Below are 22,689 nucleotides of genomic sequence, written 5' to 3'. Positions count from 1 at the left end.
CATGATACACCAAGGAATGTCTTAACTTTTTGTTTAACCAAGATTCGGTTAAACAATAAATTTTAGTGCTTATCACATGCCCAGCATTGTACTAAATGTTACCTTAATAAGTGAATCACACCACCTGAAGTTTAAAATCTTTTATCGGTTTTTTGTAAAGATTTTATTCACGAAACACACACAGAGAGGCAGAGGGAGAAGCAGTCTCCTCGAAGGGAGCCTGATGTGGGACTCATTCTTCCAGTACCCCAGGATCAAACCCTGAGCCGAAGGCAGACGCTCAACCACTGAGCCACCCAGGCATCCCTCTGTATCAATTGTTGATGAAATGGTAGTTTTTGGCATTGTTAAAGGAATATTTTAGAAGGAAAATGGAGGGGCACCTGGGTGGCTTAGTCAGTTAAGCAGCCAACTCTTGATTTTTAGCTTAGGTCATGATCTCAGGGTCCTGGGATGGAGCCTTGAATCAGGGGGCCTCTACCCTCAGCACGGAGTCTGCCTGAGGATTCACTCTCCCCCGACCCCTCCTCCTATCCTCCCTAAATCAATCAATAAATAAATCTTAAAGTAGGGGAGGCACCTGGGTGGCTCAGTTGGTTAAGTGTCTGCCTTCAGCTCAGGTCATGACCGCCAGGTCCTGGGATGGTCCTGAGCAGGGAGCCTGCTTCTCCCTCAACTTCTGACCCTCCCCTACTTCATGCGCATACACTCTCTCTCCCAAATAAAATCTGAAAAAAAAAAGGGGTGGGGTGGGGAATGGAGTCTGAGACTAAAAAATATTCACAAAAAAGCTACAGCAATAGTACAATTGTTTTACTGGGCTCAACAAACTTGGACAATTCATTTATTTTTTATCTATTTTTAAAGATTTTATTTATTCATGAAAGACACAGAGAGAGAGAGAGGCAGAGACCTAGGCAGAAGGAGAAGCAGGCTCCATGCAGGGAGCCTGATGTGAGACTCAATCCCAGGACTCCAGGATCATGCCCTGGGCCAAAGGCAAGCGCTAAATCGCTGAGCCACCCAGGGATTCCCATGGACAATTCTTTTAACTAAGACTATTATTTTTAGGGCAGCCCCGGTGGCCCAGCGGTTTGGCGTCGCCTGCAGCCGGGGTGTGATCCTGGAGACCCGGGATCGAGTCCCACATCGGGGTCCCTGCATGGAGCCTGCTTCTCCCTCTGCCTGTGTCTCTGCCTCTCTCTTTCTGTGTCTATGAATAAGTAAAATCTTTAAAAAAAAAAAAAAAAAAGACTATTATTTTATAGTAAACAAAATATATTTCCAAAGTTTTGCAGAAATTTAATTAATTGGGGAAAAACACACTTTGGTTTGGAAAGAAAACCTTTAAAAGAAAGAAAAAGTGAATTCCATTCAGGAAGAAATATACCAGCGGAACTGGATTTCCACCGTTTGCCTTTTCTCTTCCAGTTTTATAACTGACATACATTACAGTATAAATTTGAGGCATACAGCATCATGGTTTTACATATATTGTGACCATTTAAGTTGTCCAGTATTCTCATTTAAGCCACCTTTTCTGTGTGTGTATTTTTAGAGAGTCTTTTGGAAATGAATTAAAAGTCTTTGACCTCTTCAATCTCTTGACAAGCTCTTGAGAAGACGGAGATATCTCCAGATAACCAGCATGTTTTCTCTTAGGAACAAACCTCAGAGCCTCTTCCCAACTACCAGTGTTTTTCAGGCATAACAAAATACGCATCATTTGATCTAAGGTGAGATTTTTGGTACCAATATCCCACTGTAAATATCTATCTAATGGAAGGCATTCTGTTGTCAGCTTCAGCCGTTTTGCTTTGGCTAGGGATATGCCTTTCTGCGTTCCTTTATCAACAAAAGACCCCACTATGTAAATTTTATCATGCTTGAAAGTAGTCATAACATTGGGAGAATCTGCAGTTAAATATATAATACTATCCTTTGGGAATAAGTCTACGTAAGACTTTTCTGTTGCTGTTAAAAGCAATTTACTCCATTTTTCTCCATAACGTTTAACTAACTCTTTATGGTAAGCACCACCTACTTGAAGGTTGCAGAAATAAATATGGAAAGGATCGACATCTCTTCTGTTCCATCCTTCAGATTCTAAAAGTTGGCAAACAGTATTCCGAAGTTCTCTTGGTTTCATATAGTTACCATAATCCATGTCAAAAACCAAAGGCTGCCCGAATTGCATGGCCTGAGCACCTTTCCAGCCCATGGCAGTGTCCATATTCCTATCCCAAAGTCGTAGAAATAGAAAGTTTTGCTGTTTATCTTCCTTAGTGGTTTCTAGCAGCTGGTCTTTTATTGCTTTTTCCTTTGTTGCTGCCTTCAATTCCTTTTTTGCTTGCTTAGCTTTTTTTGCTTTTTCCTTGATATATAAATATCTTAAGTATTTTTTCTTTGATGATTTAGAAACACATTCCATGGCAGTTTTGAGTTCTTCTTCACTGATGTGTTCTGGTACTTCTCTGCCAAGCAATCTCCACATCTCAATTAACTCCTTCATGGCAACTACAGGATCTTCATCTTTGCTACCTGAGTCAGTTGAAACATCTTGCACACTAGATTTCATCGTAATTTTCCAACTATCCAATTCCAGCTTTTCAGGAGGTGATGTACTCTCTTTATTGGGATAGGACACAGTTGGTATCTTGGAAGACAAGTATCGTTGCAGAACTCCTGAACATAAAACCCTCCTCTTCCTAGGAATGGTAAATGGCACCAAAAATCTGGCCAAAGATCTTAAGATGATACTACCATTCATTTTGAGGAAAACAGACATGTAAGACCCCTATAAAAGAAGCAAAATGTAATGCAAAGTTAGATAAAGATGTTTAAAACCTGTCAACTAATTGTGCAAGTATAAATTTGAGACCCCCAAAAAGCAACTGATTTTTGAAACACAAAGTAAGCTCAACTTTATTTGCTATTCCATTAATTTTTCCTAGATTCCTGTGGCCTAGAGCCTGTAATCACTCACCAGGCTAAAAGTTTAACTTATTTGGGTTATTTTAGACATGAATTTCACTATTGCTTCAGGGAAAAGAATACCTTGAAGATCTTTTTTAGATTTGCATTTAGGGGCCCAGAGTAACAGTACTTTTGGGTAACAAAGTAATGTACTGCTGAAAGGGGGAGATCATGACACTGTATTCTTCTCCATTCTATACTGAGTCCGGATACAGACCCAAACACAAGATCCTTAACATAAGCAACACATCAAGACAAGAAGATGAAGGGCAGAAAAGCTAAAGAGGATGGCAACTAGTGAAAAAAACCCTTAAGAGCTGCTTTATTAATGCTCTCATGTTTTCAAAAAAGAAACAGAGGAAGACCTACTGATTTAAAAACAAAATAGAGGTGCCTGGGTGCCTCGGTCCCTTAAGCAGCTGCCTTGGGTTCAGATCAGCAAATTGGAAAGGGAAGGGAGAGAGATTATCTTTTTTTTTTTTTTTTTAAGATTTTATTTATTTGTTCATGAGAGGCAGAAACACAGGCAGAGGCCCAAGCAGACTCCCTGCAAGGAGCCTGATGTGGGACTCGATCCCAGGACCCTGGGATCACAACCTGAGCGAAGGCAGATGCTTAACTGCTGAGCCACCCAGGCGTCCTGAGAGATTTTATTTTTTTAAAGATTTATTTATTTATTTGTTTATTTATTTATTTATTTATTGAGAGAGAGAGAGAGAGAGAGAGAGAGGCAGAGACACAGGCAGAGGGAGAAGCAGGCTCCACGCAGGGAGTCAGATGTGGGACTCGATCCTGGGTCTCCAGGATCACACCCCGGGCTGCAGGCGGCGCCAAACCTCAGCGCCACCGGGGCCGCCCTCCGAGAGATTTTAATATGTTGCATTTGAAGTGTTTCTTATGTTGAATGGTGACTGAAGCCATGGAGATAGATTAGACCTCACATGTAAAATTTTAGATTGGAAAAAAAAAACAAGAGGGCTACAGACAGGTATTCATCCATTTGCTGAAGCCAGAAACTGGGAGTCATTTTATTACCGCCCTCACACCCACCATATATAATCCATCGGAATTATAGTCCCTTTATTTTCTAAGTACATCTTGACTCCAGTCACTTCTTTTGAATCCAATTATCTTAACTGCATCCTCTAGCGTCCAGATCTGCTCTGCCTTACCTCTAACCCATTTGGAGTTAGTGCAAATCTGATCAGTGCACTCATATCGTTCCCAGTGTGTATCTGAAATCCATGGCTGCCAGGCTACATTGCAAACTTGGCTCAAAGTTTTCCACAAAGCTTCAGCTACATCTCTAGTTATTCCTCATCTCAAGCTTCGCTGCAAGTATCCCTCCTACTAGTTCTTACAGCACACTCGACCTATCATAGCGTTTGTGACGCTGTTTGGTCTTTGCCAGGCTACTTACTTGTCTGACGAGGTGGTATATGCTACCAGGACAATGAATCCACTAACACTGAACTCAGTGCCTGGCAGTTTATGGCTCATAGGAATCACTTAAGTATTTCTCAAATAAGTATCCTGGACCAACGGTTTTCACATTTAAAACATGTTCTGTTATATTTTTTTAAAACAAAGTTTAGTTTTGGGGCAGCTGGCTGGCTCAGTTGGTAGAGCATGTGACTCTTGATCTTGGGGTCCTGAGTTCAAGTCCCACCTTGGATATACAGCTTAAATATTCTTTTCTAGTTGCTTTTGTTTGTTTTGTCCCCCACCCTTTTTTAAGACTTTATTTATTCATGAGAGAGGGGGGTGGGGCAGAGGGAGAAGCGCGCTCCATGCAGGAAGCCAGATGCTGGACTCGATCCCGCATCTCCAGGATCACGCCCTGGGCCGAAGGCGGGCGCTCAACCGCTGAGGCGTCCCTTTTTTTTTTTTTTAAAGTAATCTCTTCACCCAATGTGGACTCTCACTCAGGTCCCCGAGATCAAGAGTCCAGGCTTTTCCGACTGAGCCAGCGGGCGCCCCATGTCGACATCTTTCCAAGAAAACAATTTAGGCTCCCTGAAATATTTAATGGGGAGTCCTCCGCCCCAATATGAGGAACACTGATTTCAGAAACAAAGTCCTTCGAGTTTTGTCTTTGTAACTCGCAAAGATTTTTTTTTTTAGACTATCATAGAAACGAATCCCAAATTTTAAAACAAACAAGGAAATCATTTACGGCAACAGGGCTCTTGTTCCAGGTCTCCTCCTCCTCGTTCCTCACCTCACTGGGCCTCCCCTCGCCTGCGGGTCTCCCGGGCGCACACGCGCCGCGGCGTTCCCCGAGGGGGCGCCCGGGTCCTCTCAAGCTCAACACACACGACTAAGAGCACAACAAACACGCGCATCCCTACCCGGAAGGCAGACACAGAGGCCCAATGCTGCCCGCCGCAGGGACCCCGGCGGGACGCGGCTCCGCGGGGAAGCGCCGAGCGAGAACACGCACCTCAGTCGCCGCTCCGCTCGGCCTCTCGGCTTCCGGACCTCACGAGCCCCAGCCGCAGCCGGAAGTCCCGCCCCCTCTCCCCGGCGCTTCCCTATGACGTCGGCCGCGAGCGGACCGCCTTCCGGTCCTGACAGCCGCGCGGTCGTGGGGACCCTGGGTCCCGGGTTTGCGGCCCTGCGAGGGGCCTCTAACACGCGTGTGCTCCTCTGGTTTTATCCTCTTACACCAACTCTTTAGAGAATGTCGCTTCCTCTTCACTTAACCTGCTGTCGGCGTGGTGAGAAAGTGCTCTCACGCAGTGCTAAGATGTCTTCACACGTCGCTCCTCGTCGGCTGCCTGATGCCAGGACTTCAACGCGGGGACCTCGGCGACCTGCTACAGGGCTTGGGACGTGAAGGCGGCACGGGATCCCTCTCGCTCCACTGAGCTCACCTGTTAACTTTAACGTGAAAGTGGAATTGAGTCACGTAGTGCCAATTAGTGGCCTCTGGGTCAAAATCCCGTCTGCGCGGTTTTGTGCGGCCAGCACATTTTCGAATGTTTTAACTCAGTTGCCATTATTAACCCTTTAGGAACAACGTCGTTCACTGGGGAAAGGACAGTCTTTAACAAGGAACGGTACTGAACAGAGGTGGACCCTTAACCTAAAACCACGTAAAAATTACCTCGAAATGGATCAAAGACTTCAACATGAAAGTCAAAACTATAAAAACTCTTAGAAGGAAATGTGGGGAGGAGGGACGTCATGACATTGGATTTGGCGATGATTTCTTGTATGACCCCTAAAGCACAGGCAACAAAAATAGGTATTTTGGATTTAACCAAAATTAAAAACTTATGAATGTCAAAGGACCTATTGACAGAGTAACAGATTTGGAAGATATTTAAGAGGTAAAAATGAAGAATTTGATGATTGATTGGGATTCGGGAGTAGAAGGAGAAGAAGTCAATATTCTAGTTTGAGCATCAGGACAGAGTGATTAGTGCAGGGAATGGAGAAAAGGGCTGTAGATGGGGTGAGGGCAGAGTTGAGAGCAATTTTTGACACAACAACTGAGCTTCCTTCAAAGTCTGATGATGTTTCCTTTACAATATATGGCAGTTGGCTGCGTGGGTCTAAAGTTAAGGAGAAAGGAAATGAATCAAAGGTACATATTTGAGGCTTTGAAACCAGTCTGTGAAACCATCCGGGTGTAAGAGATTACCCAGGGTCTGGATAAAGAGGAGGAGTAAGCAAAGGAGACTGAAATTGAGCAGCTGGCGATACTGGAGGAAAATAATCAGAATATGGCAGAGGCCAAGGGAAGAGTGTTTCAAGGAAGAGGGGCCCAATGGATTTCAAACGGGTCAACTGGGTTAAATGCTGCCTCTATATCATGTAACATAGCGAGGCATCCATTACGTGGGACCCTATCCTGAGGGTTGGACGCTGAAGCCAGATGAGCGTGATTAAGGGATGAGTGGGTTCTAAGAAAATGGAATCAGTAAGTGTAAATGTTCTAATGAAATTTGTCAGGGGCAATATACAATGGGTTCAATCCCCAGCACACAGTACCCTGTGCTGCTAGCCTTCATCAATCTCTTTTCATCTTCCCAGGAAGAATCTCAGAAGCACCAGAATTTTCCCATCTCCTCTTTGAGTATCTTTCCTTTTTTTAAACATTTTTTAAAAAGATTTGATTTATTTTTTCACGAGAGACACACACAGAGAGAGAGAGAGAGAGAGAGGCAGAGACACAGGCAAAGGGAGAAGCAGGCTCCATGCAGGGAGCCGGATGTGGGACTCCATCCTGGGACCCCAGGATCACGCCCTGGGCTGAAGGTGGCGCTAAACCACTGAGCCCCCCGGGCTGCCCTTGAGTATCTCTCCTGATCTAGTTTCTCATTTTCTCTGTCTTTTAAACTCTATGCTTGTCAAAGTCAGTGTGGCATCTATCAGGAAATTTCTGTTGGTTATTATTACTGTTCTGTAGGAGAGGCTTGACCAAATGATAGGATTTTTAGCAAAGGAATGAGGAAAACAAGATACTGAGAAGAGTGAACTTCCTGAGGAGATTGAAAGAGATGGTATTCAGAGGACAATTGGAGGGAACTGGTGTTGGGTAGGAGGAGGAAATCATACTTCCTTTGTAACACGAAGAAAGGAAGAAACGGGGTGGGGTGGGGGGAATAGAAGCCAATTTATAGATATGGCAGCTTACTTTGAGTTTCCATTTCTGGAAATGGACTCCTGTCTCTTATTTTTAATTTGTTTTTTTTTAATTTTTTTTTTAAATTTTTTATTTATTTAATGATAGTCACAGAGAGAGAGAGAGAGGCAGAGACACAGGCGGAGGGAGAAGCAGGCTCCATGCACCGGGAGCCTGATGTGGGATTCGATCCCAGGTCTCCAGGATCGCGCCCTGGGCCAAAGGCAGGCGCCAAACCGCTGCGCCACCCAGGGATCCCTCTTATTTTTAATTTGTATTTGTTTTTATATTATGTGGAAGACAACTGGAAGGATTTGTCTTGAAGAGTGAGATGCAACCTTTCCCTTACTCTACAGGAGGGAAAGATAAATGTGTCAGTTCACATGGATCATAAGCATGGGCTCAATGAACTAACCTCTTTTTGTTGCTTTCCTCAGGGGAGGAAACTATAGGCCCGATGATAGTCCATCACAACTTTCACCTCACATGGGGTAAATTTAACTTTATTATTATCTCTCTGGCCATTTATTACCTAGTCTTTCTTTTTTTTAGATTTTATTTATTTATTTGAAACAGAGAGAGGGCGTGAGCAGGGAGAGAGCCAAGAGAGAGAGGGAGAAGCAGACTCCCTGCTGAGCGGGGAGTCTGACATGGGGCTCGATTCCAGGACCCTGGGGTCATAACCTGAGCCGAAGGGAGACACTTAACCAATTGAGCCACCCAGGCACCCCTGGATATTCTTTTATAATATGTAAATCTGAAAATATTCTCCTGTCTAAAACCATTCGATGTTTTCCATTTTTAGGAGAAAAACGTTGAAAATCACAACTATGGACATTGCAGCCTTGAGCAAGCTACCTCTGCTTATTTCTCTAACTTAACTTTCCTACTACTGACAAAACTTCTTTCCTTGACCAAATCTGAGCCTGGCTCCTCTGAGCACCCCTCTCGACTAGGACTCCATCCTTGGTCCACTTAGTCCAGTTTTTGTTGATGTCACTTAGTCTAGTCTTAGCAAGAGTTCTGGTGTAAAAAATCTTCCCCCTTTGGCATCTGATCATCCTCTAGATCTGATAAAATTCCTTATCCTCCACTGCCAGTATGTTACCATCCTACCCTGCCTTGAGTAGGAATTAGGTTGAATCAGTTTGTAAGAATCTCTCTTATGCTTAAGGTTTCCTCTTAGTTAATTTTCCATTCACTGACTCTCACCCTACACTTTGGCTATGAGGTTCCCCCCTCAATTGTCCTTGTGAATCAGAAGTTAAGCCTGATCTCTCCCTTACTGCAAAACCCCCATTGCAGTAATCCTTGCTGAATAAAGTCTTCCTTATGTCTTTTAACAAATATCATGAATAATTTTTTCCTTCACGCTACTCTCCCATAATTTTTTAGCTTCAGCTGAACTGGACTTCTTTCTCCCATGTCAAGACTTTTGCATATGGGATTCCTTTGCCTATGAATTTGTGTTCGCAGCTAACTGCCATTGTCCTTCAAACTAAGCATCATCTTCTCAGGGAGGCATTCCCTGAGCCTGAGGCTGTTAGCTCTCATGCTAGATGTTCCATGGCACCTTATATTTCTTTCTTTCTTTCTTTCTTTCTTTCTTTCTTTCTTTCTTTCTTTCTTTCTTTCTTTTTCTTTCTTTTTTTTTTTAAAGATTTGATTCATTTATTCATGAGAAACACAGAGAAGAGGCAGAGACACAAGCAGAGGGAGAAGCAGGCTCCATGCAGGGAACCTGATGTGCGAATCAATCCCAGAACTCTAGGATCATGCCCTGAGTCAAAGGCAGACGCTCAACCACTGAGCCACCCAGGGATCCCTTCTTTTTTTCTTTTTTTTAAGATTTTATTTATTTATTCATGAGGGACACACAGAGAGATGCAGAGATACAGGCAGAGGGAGAAGCAGGCTCCATGCAGGGAGCCTGATGTAGGACTTGATCTACATCAGGCAGACGCTAAACCACTGAGCCACCCAGGCATCCCAGCACCTTATATTTCCGAACACTCTTCACACTTGCATTTTGTCGCCCATTGTGAACTCCATGAGGATAAAGACAGTGTTGGTCTTGTTTGCTGGTGTCCTCAACAGCTACAATCGACTGGTACATAGTAGACACTCAAATATTAGCTGAAGGTGTGAGTAAATACCTTTAATACATTTAAACATAAGACCAATACATTTAAGCAAAAGAACACAAACATACAAAAAATGGAGTTTGTTTAGGATAATTTTTATGTTCACATAGTTTTAGTATGGCATTAACAACATAGAAATCAAAGACTGACTTAGTATTTAATCTATATCAATTTAATCTCTATCAATCTGTATCAATCTACAGTTTTGGCAACATTCTATTAAGCCATAAGAAAGCTTTTCAAAAGGTCCTCTAATTGAATAATACTATAAAATATTAAAGATGGTATTAACTGTTCATCAACACAAAAGAGAACATATTCACTTTTCAAAGAAAGTAGCAAATCAAACCTCAAGCCAGCATATAACACTGCATATTCTTTTCATAAATAATACTGTGAAGCATTCCTTTTCTTCTAGCATCTACATTAGCAACATTTCAGCAAAACAAAACAAAAAAAATCTTAGATGACAAAGCAACTTAAGCACTTTGCTTTCTTTTTGTGGAGCTTCTAGTTACTACCGGCACTCGGGAGAAATTAATAGTTGTTTTGGCTTTCAAAGCTTTTTTCAAGTATTTAAAAATGGACTGAAGGCTAGAGGAAGGGGCTAAGTTGTGTTCTTCTGTACCAGCTGAAACGATAGGGAACTCCTTTTTTAAAACAGTAGCTGCAGGTTTATCCAAAGGCTTAGGACTTGTTACCCATTCACGGCAGTGGTGCTTTATCCAGGCTAATAACTGTACATCGCTCCCCAGCTGGTGTCCTACATGATGGTCAGAGTCAATAAGTGCAACAGCATATACTTTGTTCATCACTTCCCACTTTCTACGTACGAGTAAGTCCATAAAAACCAATCCTCCATAACCATGTACTATGAAAGCAACATCCTTGCTTTCAGTCTTTGAAATGAAGTAATCCCAAATGTAAGCCAGGTGTTCTTCAGGGGTGTTGCTGCATCTTTTAGGGATGTACTGGAGAGGTTGCTGGAGAGATAAAACATTCTCTGCCTGAACCATTTTTAGGGAAGAGGACCCAATATTTTGTGTTAAAAGGCCTTTCCACTCTTTTTCCATCTTTAGGTCCACAAAATTGTCATTGGGATTTAGCACAATTACATCATAATGGGCCTGCAAGGCCATTTGAATACATGGTATCTGACTTCCATGTTGGAGACCATGATGTATTATTGCCTGCTGACTCCATTGACCAGCTCTAAAGACCCCATGGTCTTGAAGAAGAACAAGAAGAACAGAACGATGACTTGTTAATAATGCTTTCTCACTCATGAAAAAGAAGCTTCTTGGTTCCTTATCAGCCTCTGGTGGGATATACACTTTTTGTAATTTGCATACTTTCTCCAAAAGCTCATAAATGTATTGTGCAAGTAAATGGCCAAGGGCCTGGTAGCGCTTGCTATTCCTCTCAAGAACATTTTTATAATAGTTAAAGACAAAAGGCCTTTGTGTCTCCGTGTGTCTCAACTCAGCTTTTTCATTGAAGTCATATTTAAGTTCTTCTAGTAAGTCAGATTGTTCAATAAATTTTTGGAAGCTCAGCTCCTGAGTCACTGGTAACCACTGAAAATAAAAAGCAACATGTCAGTGGTAGAAAAAAATAAAATTTTCAGCTTGTTAAATTATTCTTGTAGGAAATCATGCTAAAATTAAGTACTTTGCTGGTAACTTATGGTAAAGACTTTAACTCAAAATTATTGTGAATGATGCAAAATAGTAAGGCACAGTGAAATAAGGAACAATGGCCAGACCATACATCATGACAGAACTGACCAACAACCTGTAGCATCTGCCCAGGATGCCAACCCCTTATCTACAATACCCCGGGAAGCCAGCCTGCTGTAAGTCATAGTTGTAGGAAGCCAGACCACTATGTCTAGTGACAATCCAGGAAGCTAAACAATGACCTCTGTTACAACTGGCCCCAGAAGGCAAGGACTTAACTAATAACTGAGAGTTTTCCTCATTTTTATCTCCACGTCCAACTTAGGACCCATCAGAGAAAGTCAAATATGCATCCCTAACCAATGACACTAGGTATTCTGCTTCTAGTTAGTACACTGGCAGCTTCCCCAGATCGATAGTCCTAGGACATACCAACAGTCTTCCCTTTTTTCCACTATAAAGCTTTCCCATCCTTCGGCCTGCCCTTGGGTCTCTGACAAAATGCAAGTGATGGTGGCTGACTCCATTGTTAGATTGAGCGTAGAATAAATAGGTTTGGCTTTTTTCATTTGGTTGGTCTTTGTTTATTTCTATAGTAAGCACTTAATTAAAAAAAAACAAAATAAATAAATTTTGCTGTTAAATGGCAGGGGATGGCAGTGGGGGTGAAATGTCAAACAGGCAGTATTGGCTATGATCAATCTATCTTATACTAGAAGATAAGGTTATTCAGAGAAGTGAAAAAGCTGCTGACTAAAAAGTTAATTTAGATAGTGATTCTGGACAAAGCCTAAAGGGAAAAGAAAAGATTTTGAAAGATAAAGTGGCTTGCTATGAAGATTATTAACTAAATTATTATTCAATAAATGATTGGGTACTAAGGCTGACTTTGAAATTCATGTTCCTGACAAATACATGAATATGCTCTCTACTTAATTTCTTGAAACTGACACTGGCAATCCATAACCATCACTTCCAGTAAGTAGTACTGAAAATGACTTTTAGTGCCACACAAGACGCTATTAAGGCTTAAGACAAAATTAAGATGGTGCTTGCTTGCTTTATTTTCTTTTTTCTCACTCTCTGAATCTTATATTCTGATTTCCATATATAACTGGTGCCTTATAAAGGTGTTTGGTTATCCAAAGCACCCAACCCATCTAGACTATTCTCTATTCCTCCCTGTTCCACTAAAACCTTTTTCTTCTAGTGTGACTGACCTCAGGTGCTATTATGTAATTAATGTCATTTTCCAAAGTGTAAATGATGGTTAGACCTAACCATCCTTTAAAAGGAGAAGCTTCTGGAAAGAGATTGATTTAGGTTTAAATCCTAGCTCCAAATTTTTAGACTGAGTGACTTTCAGCAGGTTGCTTACCTTCTATGAGTTTCTTCAACTTCTGAGTGTTAGCTTATTTATGCCATCTAAAATAATCATCCTTATTTCTATCCTGCTACTCTACTTTATTTTTCTTTTAGCCTATATCACTACTTAATACATAATTGCTTGCATATTTTTATTTTTTTAACCATTTAATTAATTTTTTAACAGGGGAGAAGGAGAGGGACAGAGAGAGAATCTTAAGCAGACTCCTGGCCTAGTATGGAGCCCAATCTCATGACCTCAGGGTGAACTGAAATCAAAAGTTGGACACTTAACCCACTGAGCCACCCAGGCACCCCTTGCTTGCACGTTTCAAAATTATATGTCTTCCCTCACTAGAATGAAAGCTGTAGCAGAACAGAAATTTAGTTTAACTACTGTATCTTTGATACTTAGAGTGCCCTTTAGCACAAATTAATATTTTTGAATGAATACATGCAAAATAGGGTTAACATTTATTTCACAAGGCTGTTGTAAGAAAATAACTAATGTAGGTAAAAACCATATTATACACTATCTCACACATGGAAGGTTCTGTGAAATTGACAGGATGAAATTCCTTTTTGAGAAATATGAAGTTAAAAAAAACCACATATATCTATATATCTTTCTACCTTCCTTATTCACTTTAACATTGTGACATTTATCCATATTAATGAGTGTACTTCTAGGTCATTCATTTTGTCTGTTTATGGGTGTTCCATTTTTTGAATATGCCATAGTTCAACTATTTTCCTGTTGAAGAACATTTAGGTTACTCTAATTTTCCACTATTATAAACAAAGCTATGATGGACATTTTATAGCTGTATTTTGTGCACATATCAAGAATTTCCCTAGGCAATATACTTAAAAGTGGAATTTCTAGGTTATATCGTCATCTTGCACTTTGCCAGACATTGATTGCCAAAGTGCTCTCTAAAAAGGAAGGTCTATTTTATAATGTGGCATGGATGACCAGGTTTGCACAGAAAAGCAGTAGTCTCTCAGATCTAAAATATTCTGTTTAGGAGCACTTGGCTGACTCAGTCAGAAGAGCATGCAACTCTTGATATCAGGGTCATGGATTGAAAGCAATCTCTTTTTGTACTGAAATAAAGAGAAAGATACAGTATATATAAAACTCAATGGGGGATCCCTGGGTGGCGCAGCGGTTTGGCGCCTGCCTTTGGCCCAGGGCGCGATCCTGGAGACCCGGGATCGAATCCCACATCGGGCTCCCGGTGCATGGAGCCTGCTTCTCCCTCCGCCTGTGTCTCTGCCTCTCTCTCTCTCTCTCTCTCTGTGACTATCATAAATAAATAATAAAAAAAAAAAAACTCAATGAACTGAACAAAGAATCTTGTGAAGAATTCTAGTGAATTCAAGAAGCTAGTGAATTAACTTTTCTTTTAATCAGAGAGTAAAATAGACAAAATCAGTATTTTTTAATAGCATATAGTACAGCATTTAATTATTCTTTTCCACTTCTGTGAAGTGTGTACTTAGTTATTTGAGAGACAATTGAGAATTTGCAAACTGCAGAAACAAAATGGCACACAGCTTTATAAGTGACAGGAGGAGATTGGGTGACCAGGAGTAAAGTAGACATTATCTTGCAGAACGGAAAGCGAGACAATTCTTTAGAATTTACTTTAGCACATTTTGCTTGGTTAATATATTCCAACCTGTAACTCTTCCCTGAATTCATATTTGGCTACTCAATATATTTACTTAAATGTCAAGGAGCCATCTCAAGCTTAACATGTCCAAGAGACCTCCTTCCATCTACTCTCTCTACTCTTTACTACCTTAGTAAATGGCAACTTTATTCTTTCAGTTACTCATGTTGTAAATTTTCCTTCTTTTTAATACTCACTCAGCAAATCTTTAGGCTCTGTTATTTGAGATATATCTGTAATCAAATCACTCATCACTTCTCCCAGTCCAAGTCACCAGTTCTCACGTTCATTATCAAGTCTCTTGTGCAATCTCTTTGCATAAGCTCTTATCACCCTGCAGTATGTGATAAGACTTTCCACATAGCAGCTAGGAAGATCTCTTAAAAGCCTCTAAATTGGATCTCACACTCCTGTTCAAAATTCTCCATGGTTTCTCCTCTCAGAATAAAAGCCTAGGTCCTTATTACCACCTACAAGCTCTCACATGGCCCTTAGCTCTGCAATGTCATTTCCTTCCATTTTCTTATTTGCTTACCATCTAGCTGCATGATTTGGTTCTTAGCTCTCTCAGGTGTCATTTTCTTTTTTTTTTTTAATTTATTTATGATAGTCACAGGGAGAGAGAGAGAGAGAGAGAGAGAGAGGCAGAGACAGAAGCAGGCTCCATGCACCGGGAGCCTGACGTGGGATTCGATCCCGGGTCTCCAGGATCGCGCCCTGGGCCAAAGGCAGGCGCCAAACCGCTGCGCCACCCAGGGATCCCTCAGGTGTCATTTTCCAACATGCTCTTGCTTACTCTGCTCTAGCCACACCTGGCCTTTTTGCTCCAATCTGTGAAGCAAGCTCCTGTTTAAGGGCATTCTCCCTTGCTATGTCTACACCTTGGAACAGTCTTCCCCTAGATATCTATAAGGCTTTATTTCCTTCAAGTTTCTGCCCACTTGTTTTCTGATCAGAGATCAGAGCATTCTATTTGAAAGGGCAGTCCTCTCCAATTCTTCTTCATTCCCCTAGGATTCTTTACTCTCTCTCTCTCTCTCTTTTTTCTTTTGTTTTTTATTTCTCTTTCTGCTGCCTCTCTCTGTTTTAAGCACTTACTTACCTACCCTACCAGCTGACATATACTTGCTGATTGTCTTCCTGCAATAGAATGTAAGTTCCATGAGAGCAGGAAGAAGGACTTTGTTTTGTTCACTACTCCTCTATCCTTAGTTCTTGGAATAATGCCTGAATACTAGGCATTTAAATATTTTTGTTAGGACTTTATGGTTTTTGCTAAAGGCATTAGGAAGTAATGAACAAAAGTCCTCTAGCTGTATATGCAGGAGAAAGATACATACAAAGCTTTTAAAAAATTATAAAGGTTTCTTGTATGATTTAAAGTCAGTAAAAGTCAATTTAATAATCATTTTTAGAGAATATCCTATGCATATATGTATGTTTTCTCTTTTACAAATCAAGATGGTCCATTAAAATAAAGGAGAGAAATTAAATTTTTTAGTTTTTGAAAGAATGGATAGGATTAAGATGGCTTAGTTTTAGGAATAAGAATGTTAGAACTGCAAAACACAGTTTTCGGGACGCCCGGGTGGCTCAGCAGTTGAGCGTCTGCCTTTGGCCCAGGGCATGATCCTGGAATCCCAGGATCGAGTCTCATGTCAGGCTCCCTGCAAGGAGCCTGCTTCTCCCTCTGCCTGTGTCTCTGCCTCTCTCTGTCTCTCATGAATTAATAAATTAAAAAAAAAATCTAAAAAAAACCAAAACAGTTTTCTCGGTCATTATGTTTATTTTATAGAGAAGTGAGGCTTTCAAAGGTAAAATGACATGCCCAACGTAACTCAGGCAGTTCTAGGAGCCTGAGAGAACATTCATTTTTACCAGTGATCTTATAAATGCATAATATTTAACTGTATTTCATTAATCCACCAAAAATTTAGTGAAGGCATTTGTTAGACACTTAGTGTCTTATATAATAACATAGCATAGACATTTTACATGGAGTGGAATAATAGAGAACAGTATGTGATCATTAATGAGAATTTTAAATTAGGTCTTTCTAGAAACTTGGATTAGGAGGTTGACACAGCTTTTATTTTTTGTTCTCAGGATGGCTATTGTTTTTAATTATTTATTTAAAAATTGTGGTATAATATACTAAAATTTACCATTTTATTTATTTATAAAGATTTTATTTATTTATTCATGTCAGACACACACACACACACACACACAGAGAGGCAGCGACACAGGCAGAGGGAGGAGCAGGCTCCATGCAGGAACCCTGACATGGGACTTGATCCCGGGTCTCCAGGATCAGGCCCTGAGCTGAAAGCAGCACTAAACCACTGAGCCACCCGGGCTGCCCAAATTTACCATTTTAACCATTTTTAGTTGTACTGTTCAGTGGCATTAAGTACATCACATTGTTGTGCAACCATTACTGCGATCCATCCACAGAACATTTTTCATGTCGCCAAACTCTAACTTTGTAACCATTAAGGGATAACTCCTCATTTCCCCTTTGCCCCAGCCCTTAGCAAACCATTCTTCCTATGAACTTGACAAGATAGTAGCAGGGGCAATAGACTCACAGATGTAAATAATTTTAATTAGCTTGATTTTTAAGGAACTCCTTTCCTATTTAGGATCATAATGTGGCTATACTGAACAATATTTTACATTCTTTAAAGGTGAATAGTAAGCTTTTATGAAAATATAATTTTACTTCATTCCTGTTTCAGCAAAAAGAAAAAAGAAAATATAATTCTAAATTTGAGAAGTTAGGGTCTAACCCCGATTACACAGTAATACCTTATTACTATAATTAGTCCTTGATATACTTAAGAGTTCCCTTTGTGTAGCCTATACCATTAGGAAGCATAGAATGAAGGCTGCTTTAAAGCATTTAAAAGTATCTAAATCCTTTTTTTAACCGTGAACATCATTTTATTTATTTGTTTAGAAAAACAAAACAAAGAATCTTTCAAAACATATTTTAAGAAAATAATGGCTATTTTGGTACAAAAGCAGCATTATTTTCTCAACACAGAATGCAATTATGAAGCTTTTTACTAAAATTATGCCTGTATACAACGCCATTTAGTAAATTATAGAAAATAGTAGAAAATGATAAAGCTAATGAAATGACATTATATAGAAGGTTCAAAAAAAAACCAAACTAAATCCCTTCCTTCTGGTATTCCTTCTCCTTGCCTATCTCCCAGGAAAGACTAAAATAGCTTAATTTAATCTATCTGAGGCAAAGACCTATAGAAAACAGGATTTTAGAAATAGAAAGTAAAAAAAAAAAAAAAAAAAAAAATCAGATGTCACCAAATCTTGAGTTACCCAAATTTGAGTATGCAACAGAATTTTCCAGGAAAGTTAAAAAAAAAAAAAGTTTACTGAATAATTATAAAGAGAAACATCCTGTAACCACTCTTAAAGGGCCTTCACACACTTATCCCTATCTCCAAAAGCAACCACTCTGGACTTTTATAGAAATCACTGCTTTGCATCCTTTATGGTTTCATCTCTTAAGTGTACAGCCCTAGAAATTATAGCTTAGTAGTTCCGATTCATACTTAAAAATATTTGATATGTCTTTCTTGGAAAAATTTCAAACATACAGATTATTAGGCTCCACTTCTAGGAGATTCTGATTCAAAAGGTCTGAGGTAGGACCTGGAGGTAGTTTTAAAAAAGATGCTCCCAAGTAATTTTGGAAACTAGATTTTTGGATTTACTGATTTTGTCTCATCCTGGATCCTATGTTTCTTTATTTGGATTATTTAGAGGTAAGTGGGTACCAAAAGTTGAAGGCTAAAGAAGATTGAGACTACCTAAAGCCTCAGTTTTACTAAACAGTAACATAAAACGAAATTTTTCTCTTGAAACTAACCAAATGAATTAAGGCAAAGAAATACTAAATAAAGACAACATTTTAAGATAGAACACTTCATAGAAATTAGCGGTATATATACAGGATCACTTGGCTCAGCCCCAGGGCCAAACGACAATTTAGGGATCTTCGGTTAAAGGTTTGTGCAGATTCCTCCTATAGCTTTTTGTACAAAAGATTATCCATCTGCTGCTCAAATACCTAGAATTACTGAAGGTTTTCATGACTACTGGAAAATAGGCTATCCCACTGCAGGGCAATTACAATTGCTGGTTATCTTAAAAACGAAGTATCTTTAAAACTAAACAACCTATACGTCTCTTTTCATGATTCACAGGTTATTTCATTTATATATGGAAGAAAACTTCCCTCACGTAAGAATTCTCAGGATTTTAAAGATAAGAATCAATTACTAATGAAAATCAAGTGAACAGCTACATAACACAGTGCTCCATATATGTTTGTAAAATCTAGGCTTTCCTGAAGCCCCTGGAAAGAAGTTCCAGATTTCTTGGTTGCTTTTGTTTTCTTTTTCTTTTTTTAAAAAAGATTTTATTTATTTATTCATGAAAGACAGAGAGAGAGAGAGAGAGAGAGGGAGAGAGAGAGAGAGGCAGAGACACAGGCAGAGACAGAAGCAGGCTCCATGCAGGTAGCCGGATGCGGGACTCGATCCCAGGCCTCCAGGATCACACCCTGGGCTGAAAGCAGGCGCAAAACCACTGAGCCACCCAGGGATCCCCTAGATTTCTTATTTTAGTTTTTAAAACAGGAAGTCAAAATGTTCACACTGCCCATCTAATCCTCTTTACAGGGGTGACTGGGTGGTTCAGACAGTGAAGCATCTGCCTTCTGCCCAGTTCATGATCCCAGGGTCTTGGGAGTGACCCCCGTGTTGGGCTCCCTATTCAGTGAGGAATCTGCTTCTCCCTCTCCCTCTTCCCCTTTCCCCTGCTCATTCTCTTTCAAATAAGAACAACAACAACAACAACAACAAAAACTAAAAAAAAAAAGCCCTCTTTACATTCATTTTGTGCTTAAAGTTAATTCACTTGTGATAAGAAAGGGCCTTTTGCAAATTTTAAGTTCTCTTCAAAGGAATAGTTAATCAAAGGGTAAAATAGTTGATCAATTTCACACTGCCACTTTGTCTTGAAACTATTAAAACGATACCCATTGCTTAGAACAAAAATACAATGAATACCTAACTTAATCACTTTATATGCATTTTTAACATTTAATAAAGAACCACATGCATTGAGCTAAAACCTGTCCATCCTCTTATAAAATACCGGGTTAGTGAATTTCTAATCTCAAGTGATTTTAATTTGAAAGGCTCTATACAGCAAGAGCTCAATGTACAAAAGAGAAATGATATTACTCCCATACTAACACAATCATTCACCTTTTTGGGGGGAAGGGGGTGTCTTTCTTATTTTTATAAGGAAACTTTCACCTGAGCATCATAAAACACTATAAAAGATCAGTTAACCAGTCTTTCATAAAAGAAAAAGTGAGGTTGTTAAATGATTCTCTCAAATGTAGAAACTGAACTTTTTCAGTCCTTTAGTTGTTTGCAATGCAGTTAACTATGAGCCAGAGATGAATACTATAACAATAAAACTACTGGTTAAAAAGCAAATTTGAAAATTCTTGAGCTTCAAGTTCATCTATCTTCACGTTTTTCAAAACAAGTTCCAATTCAAAGAAACAAAACTGGCTTTCTAAATCTTCATTAACAGAAATGATATATTTGGTTCAACAAATTTCAACAATATATTTGCAAGCTGAATAATTTGATCAACGTCTTAGAATTTCATTTCTTAAATGTTAACTTATCGCTAAACTTTAAAACCACTTACTTTTATGGAACCTGCTAATTTGGGTGGAAATGGGTAAGGCCTACTTACACTTTCCTTTATAATGTTCCCATGTCTCAGCTCTATTTCCATCTTTTGCAGTTAATTTTTTTCCTACAATATTTGCAAATGAATTGAGCTGGTTTGATTCCGGAGTTAAACCACTCAATTAAAAAAATTGATTTATGGGGCGTCTGACTGGCTCAGTCAGTGGACCATGTGACTCTTGATCTCCAGGTTGTAAATGCCAGCCCCATGTTGGGTATAGAGATTACGTAAAAGCAAAAACAACAACAACAACAACAAACTTAAAAAAAAAAGTTGGTTTGTAAGGAAACTTAAAATTCAGATATTTTTCTGTAAGCAGTGTTTGGATTTGTCAAACAAATAAGTTAGGGTTTCTACATGAAACGCTTGTAGTAGTAGAGTTCAATCTCATCAAGCCCTGAAATAGTCCTGCTCTTCAACCATGCCGGCCCTCCCTCCCTGTAAAACACTCCCCCAGCCCAAATGGGCTTTCACACCTGGGGGAGGCGCACCTCCGCCTCCGCACCGACCGCCTGGAGGAGCTCGAGACCGCGCTCTGGCGGCGGGTCGGGCACGTTCCCGGGCGGGGCGCGGGCGGGCGCGGGCGGGGCGCGGGCGGGCGGGCCCTGGGCTCCGAGCCTCCGGGGTCCCTAGGCCTGGGCTAAACCGCCCTGAGGAATTTTGTTGGACTTCCTGCGATTACAGGTCACACATTTATTTTTATTTATTTATTTTTTTTAAAAAAACTTTTATTTATTTTTCAATTTATGATTTTTTATCGGAGTTCATTTGCCAACATAGAGCATAACACCCAGTGCTCATGCCAAGTGCCTCCCCCCCCCCGTGCCTGTCACCCAGTCACCCCCACCCCCCGCCCACCTCCCCTTCCACTACCCCTCGTTCATTTCCCAGAGTTGGGTTTTGTTTTACTTTTATTTTTTTTAGACTTTATTTATTCATGAGAGACAGAGAGAGAGAGGCAGAGGGAGAAGCAGGCCCCATGCAGGCAGCCCGACGCGGGAATCGATCCCGGGACCCCAGGACTACGCCCTGGGCCGAAAGCAGATGCTCAACCGCTGAGCCGCCCAGGGTGCCCAAGATCACACATCTTAAAAAATTACTCGACTATAGACATCGTGGCCAAGGAAATAGGACAATTTTCTATACTGCCTCTTTCAAAGACCTCAACAAAACAAAACACCCCCCCCCCAAAAAAAAAAACCATTCTAAAAAACACCAGACTGGGTGTCTCGAGAACCGGGCCGGTTCCAAGTACTGTAATAGAAGTCGAACGGATTCCAGCTCACAGCCACAGCCGTCAACGTCCTATTACCCCCGCATTTTGTTTTTGTTTTTTTTTTTGCATTTTATGTTAAAAAAAAAACCGAGGTCTAGTGGTGTTCCCCCCCCCCCAGCCTAAAAATGACGAGTTTGAATTTTATTTTATTTTTTTACGAATTTGAATTTTTAAATAGAGGCCCTCCGCTACTGGGTCTTTCCCCAGCGGGCCGAGAGGATTCCCCCTCCAAATGCTCATCCAGCAGCCGCGCTAACTGATGCGCTTCCGTCCTTTGGTTGGAGTTTGAGGACTAGTATGCAGGAGAGAGCGTGCAAGAGGTGATACCGCAAAAGGAGGATCTTTATTTCATCCTTTTATGTCGCGAGTGACACTTTCTTCTCTTTGCTCTGGGCCACCTCGAGCGAGCTCCTGAACTACAGGAATTTCCTAGTTTCAGTTTTCCGGCTGCCCAGTCCTCGAAGTCCAGGGGGCCTCCGACGACGCGGGGCTCAAGCGATCCGTGCGACCTCCCTTTCCCACAGGTGCACGGGCCGTAAGGAAGGCGCCGCCGGAAGAGCCGCTGGAGGCGACAACCCGCAGGCAAAGCTCGTCCCGGGAAGCGACTTCCGGGTGGGGCGGGAGGGGCAGCTGATTTCCGGTCTGAGCTCGGCGACGGCTCTTGCGCAAGCGCCGTTCGCACCTTCCTGGCTTCCCCCCTCCCCTCCCCTCCCCCTCCCTCCCCCAGCCGAGGGGTCTTGAGGTGACAGCGGCTGCAACTGCGACTCCGGCAGGCGGAGGAGAAGATGGACAAGGGGAAGGCCGGGCGGCGGCGATCTTCATCCGGTGAGAAGGGGTCAGGGGAGGCTGAGCGTATTCTCCTGTACCTTTGGGCAGATGGGAGGCGCCGGCGGCGGGTCCGCGGCCCAGGGCTGCGAGGGCTCGGGCGGGGGCTCGGGCGGGGGCTCGGCGGGGGCTCGCGCCGGCGGCGGGGGCGCGCACAATGGAAGGCCCCGGCTCGCCCCCGCCCCCCCGCCTCGGGTCGGACGCCGCTGCCGAGCTGTCATCGCAGCCTGGGCCCGCTCCCTCGCGAGCCCGCGTCCGCTCTCCCTGCTCCGGCGAGCGCCCAGCGGCGGCGCGGCGGCCCGGG

At 41.5% G+C, this 22,689-nt stretch overlaps 3 protein-coding genes across 11 annotated transcripts in view; 1 reads left to right on the top strand and 2 right to left on the bottom strand.

Annotated features, from left to right (window-relative positions):
- Positions 1-1,260: 1,260 nt before the first annotated feature.
- Positions 1,261-2,788, bottom strand: TRMT10C (tRNA methyltransferase 10C, mitochondrial RNase P subunit). The gene has a single exon (XM_025989972.2). The coding sequence runs from the start codon at positions 2,786-2,788 to the stop codon at positions 1,523-1,525; it is 1,266 nt and encodes a 421-aa protein (XP_025845757.1). The 3' UTR covers positions 1,261-1,522.
- Positions 2,789-5,673: 2,885 nt separating this feature from the next.
- On the bottom strand, positions 5,674-11,903 carry LOC112913673 (putative protein ARB2BP). Its single transcript, XM_025990556.2, has 4 exons — positions 11,865-11,903; positions 10,275-11,330; positions 9,606-9,716; positions 5,674-5,859 (listed from the first exon to the last, which is right to left on the bottom strand). The coding sequence occupies exons 1-4, from the start codon at positions 11,901-11,903 to the stop codon at positions 5,674-5,676; spliced, it is 1,392 nt and encodes a 463-aa protein (XP_025846341.2).
- A 9,639-nt stretch (positions 11,904-21,542) lies between these two features.
- Positions 21,543-22,689, top strand: part of SENP7 (SUMO specific peptidase 7) — a 147,875-nt gene continuing 146,728 nt past the window's right edge. For 3 of the 9 annotated variants that reach the window (XM_025989968.2, XM_025989967.2, XM_025989965.2), the window contains exon 1: positions 21,848-22,385. In XM_025989968.2, the coding sequence (XP_025845753.2) occupies positions 22,346-22,385 (40 nt within the window). In that variant the 5' untranslated portion in view covers positions 21,848-22,345. Of the gene's footprint in view, positions 22,386-22,689 lie in introns of all 9 variants that reach the window. The other 6 variants (XM_025989969.2, XM_072721699.1, XM_072721694.1 and 3 more) reach the window with 6 other exon arrangements.

The sequence above is a fragment of the Vulpes vulpes genome, chromosome 1, assembly GCF_048418805.1.
Source record: "Vulpes vulpes isolate BD-2025 chromosome 1, VulVul3, whole genome shotgun sequence".
Taxonomy (NCBI): Eukaryota; Metazoa; Chordata; class Mammalia; order Carnivora; family Canidae; genus Vulpes; species Vulpes vulpes.
This window is presented reverse-complemented; position numbering and strand designations above follow the sequence as displayed.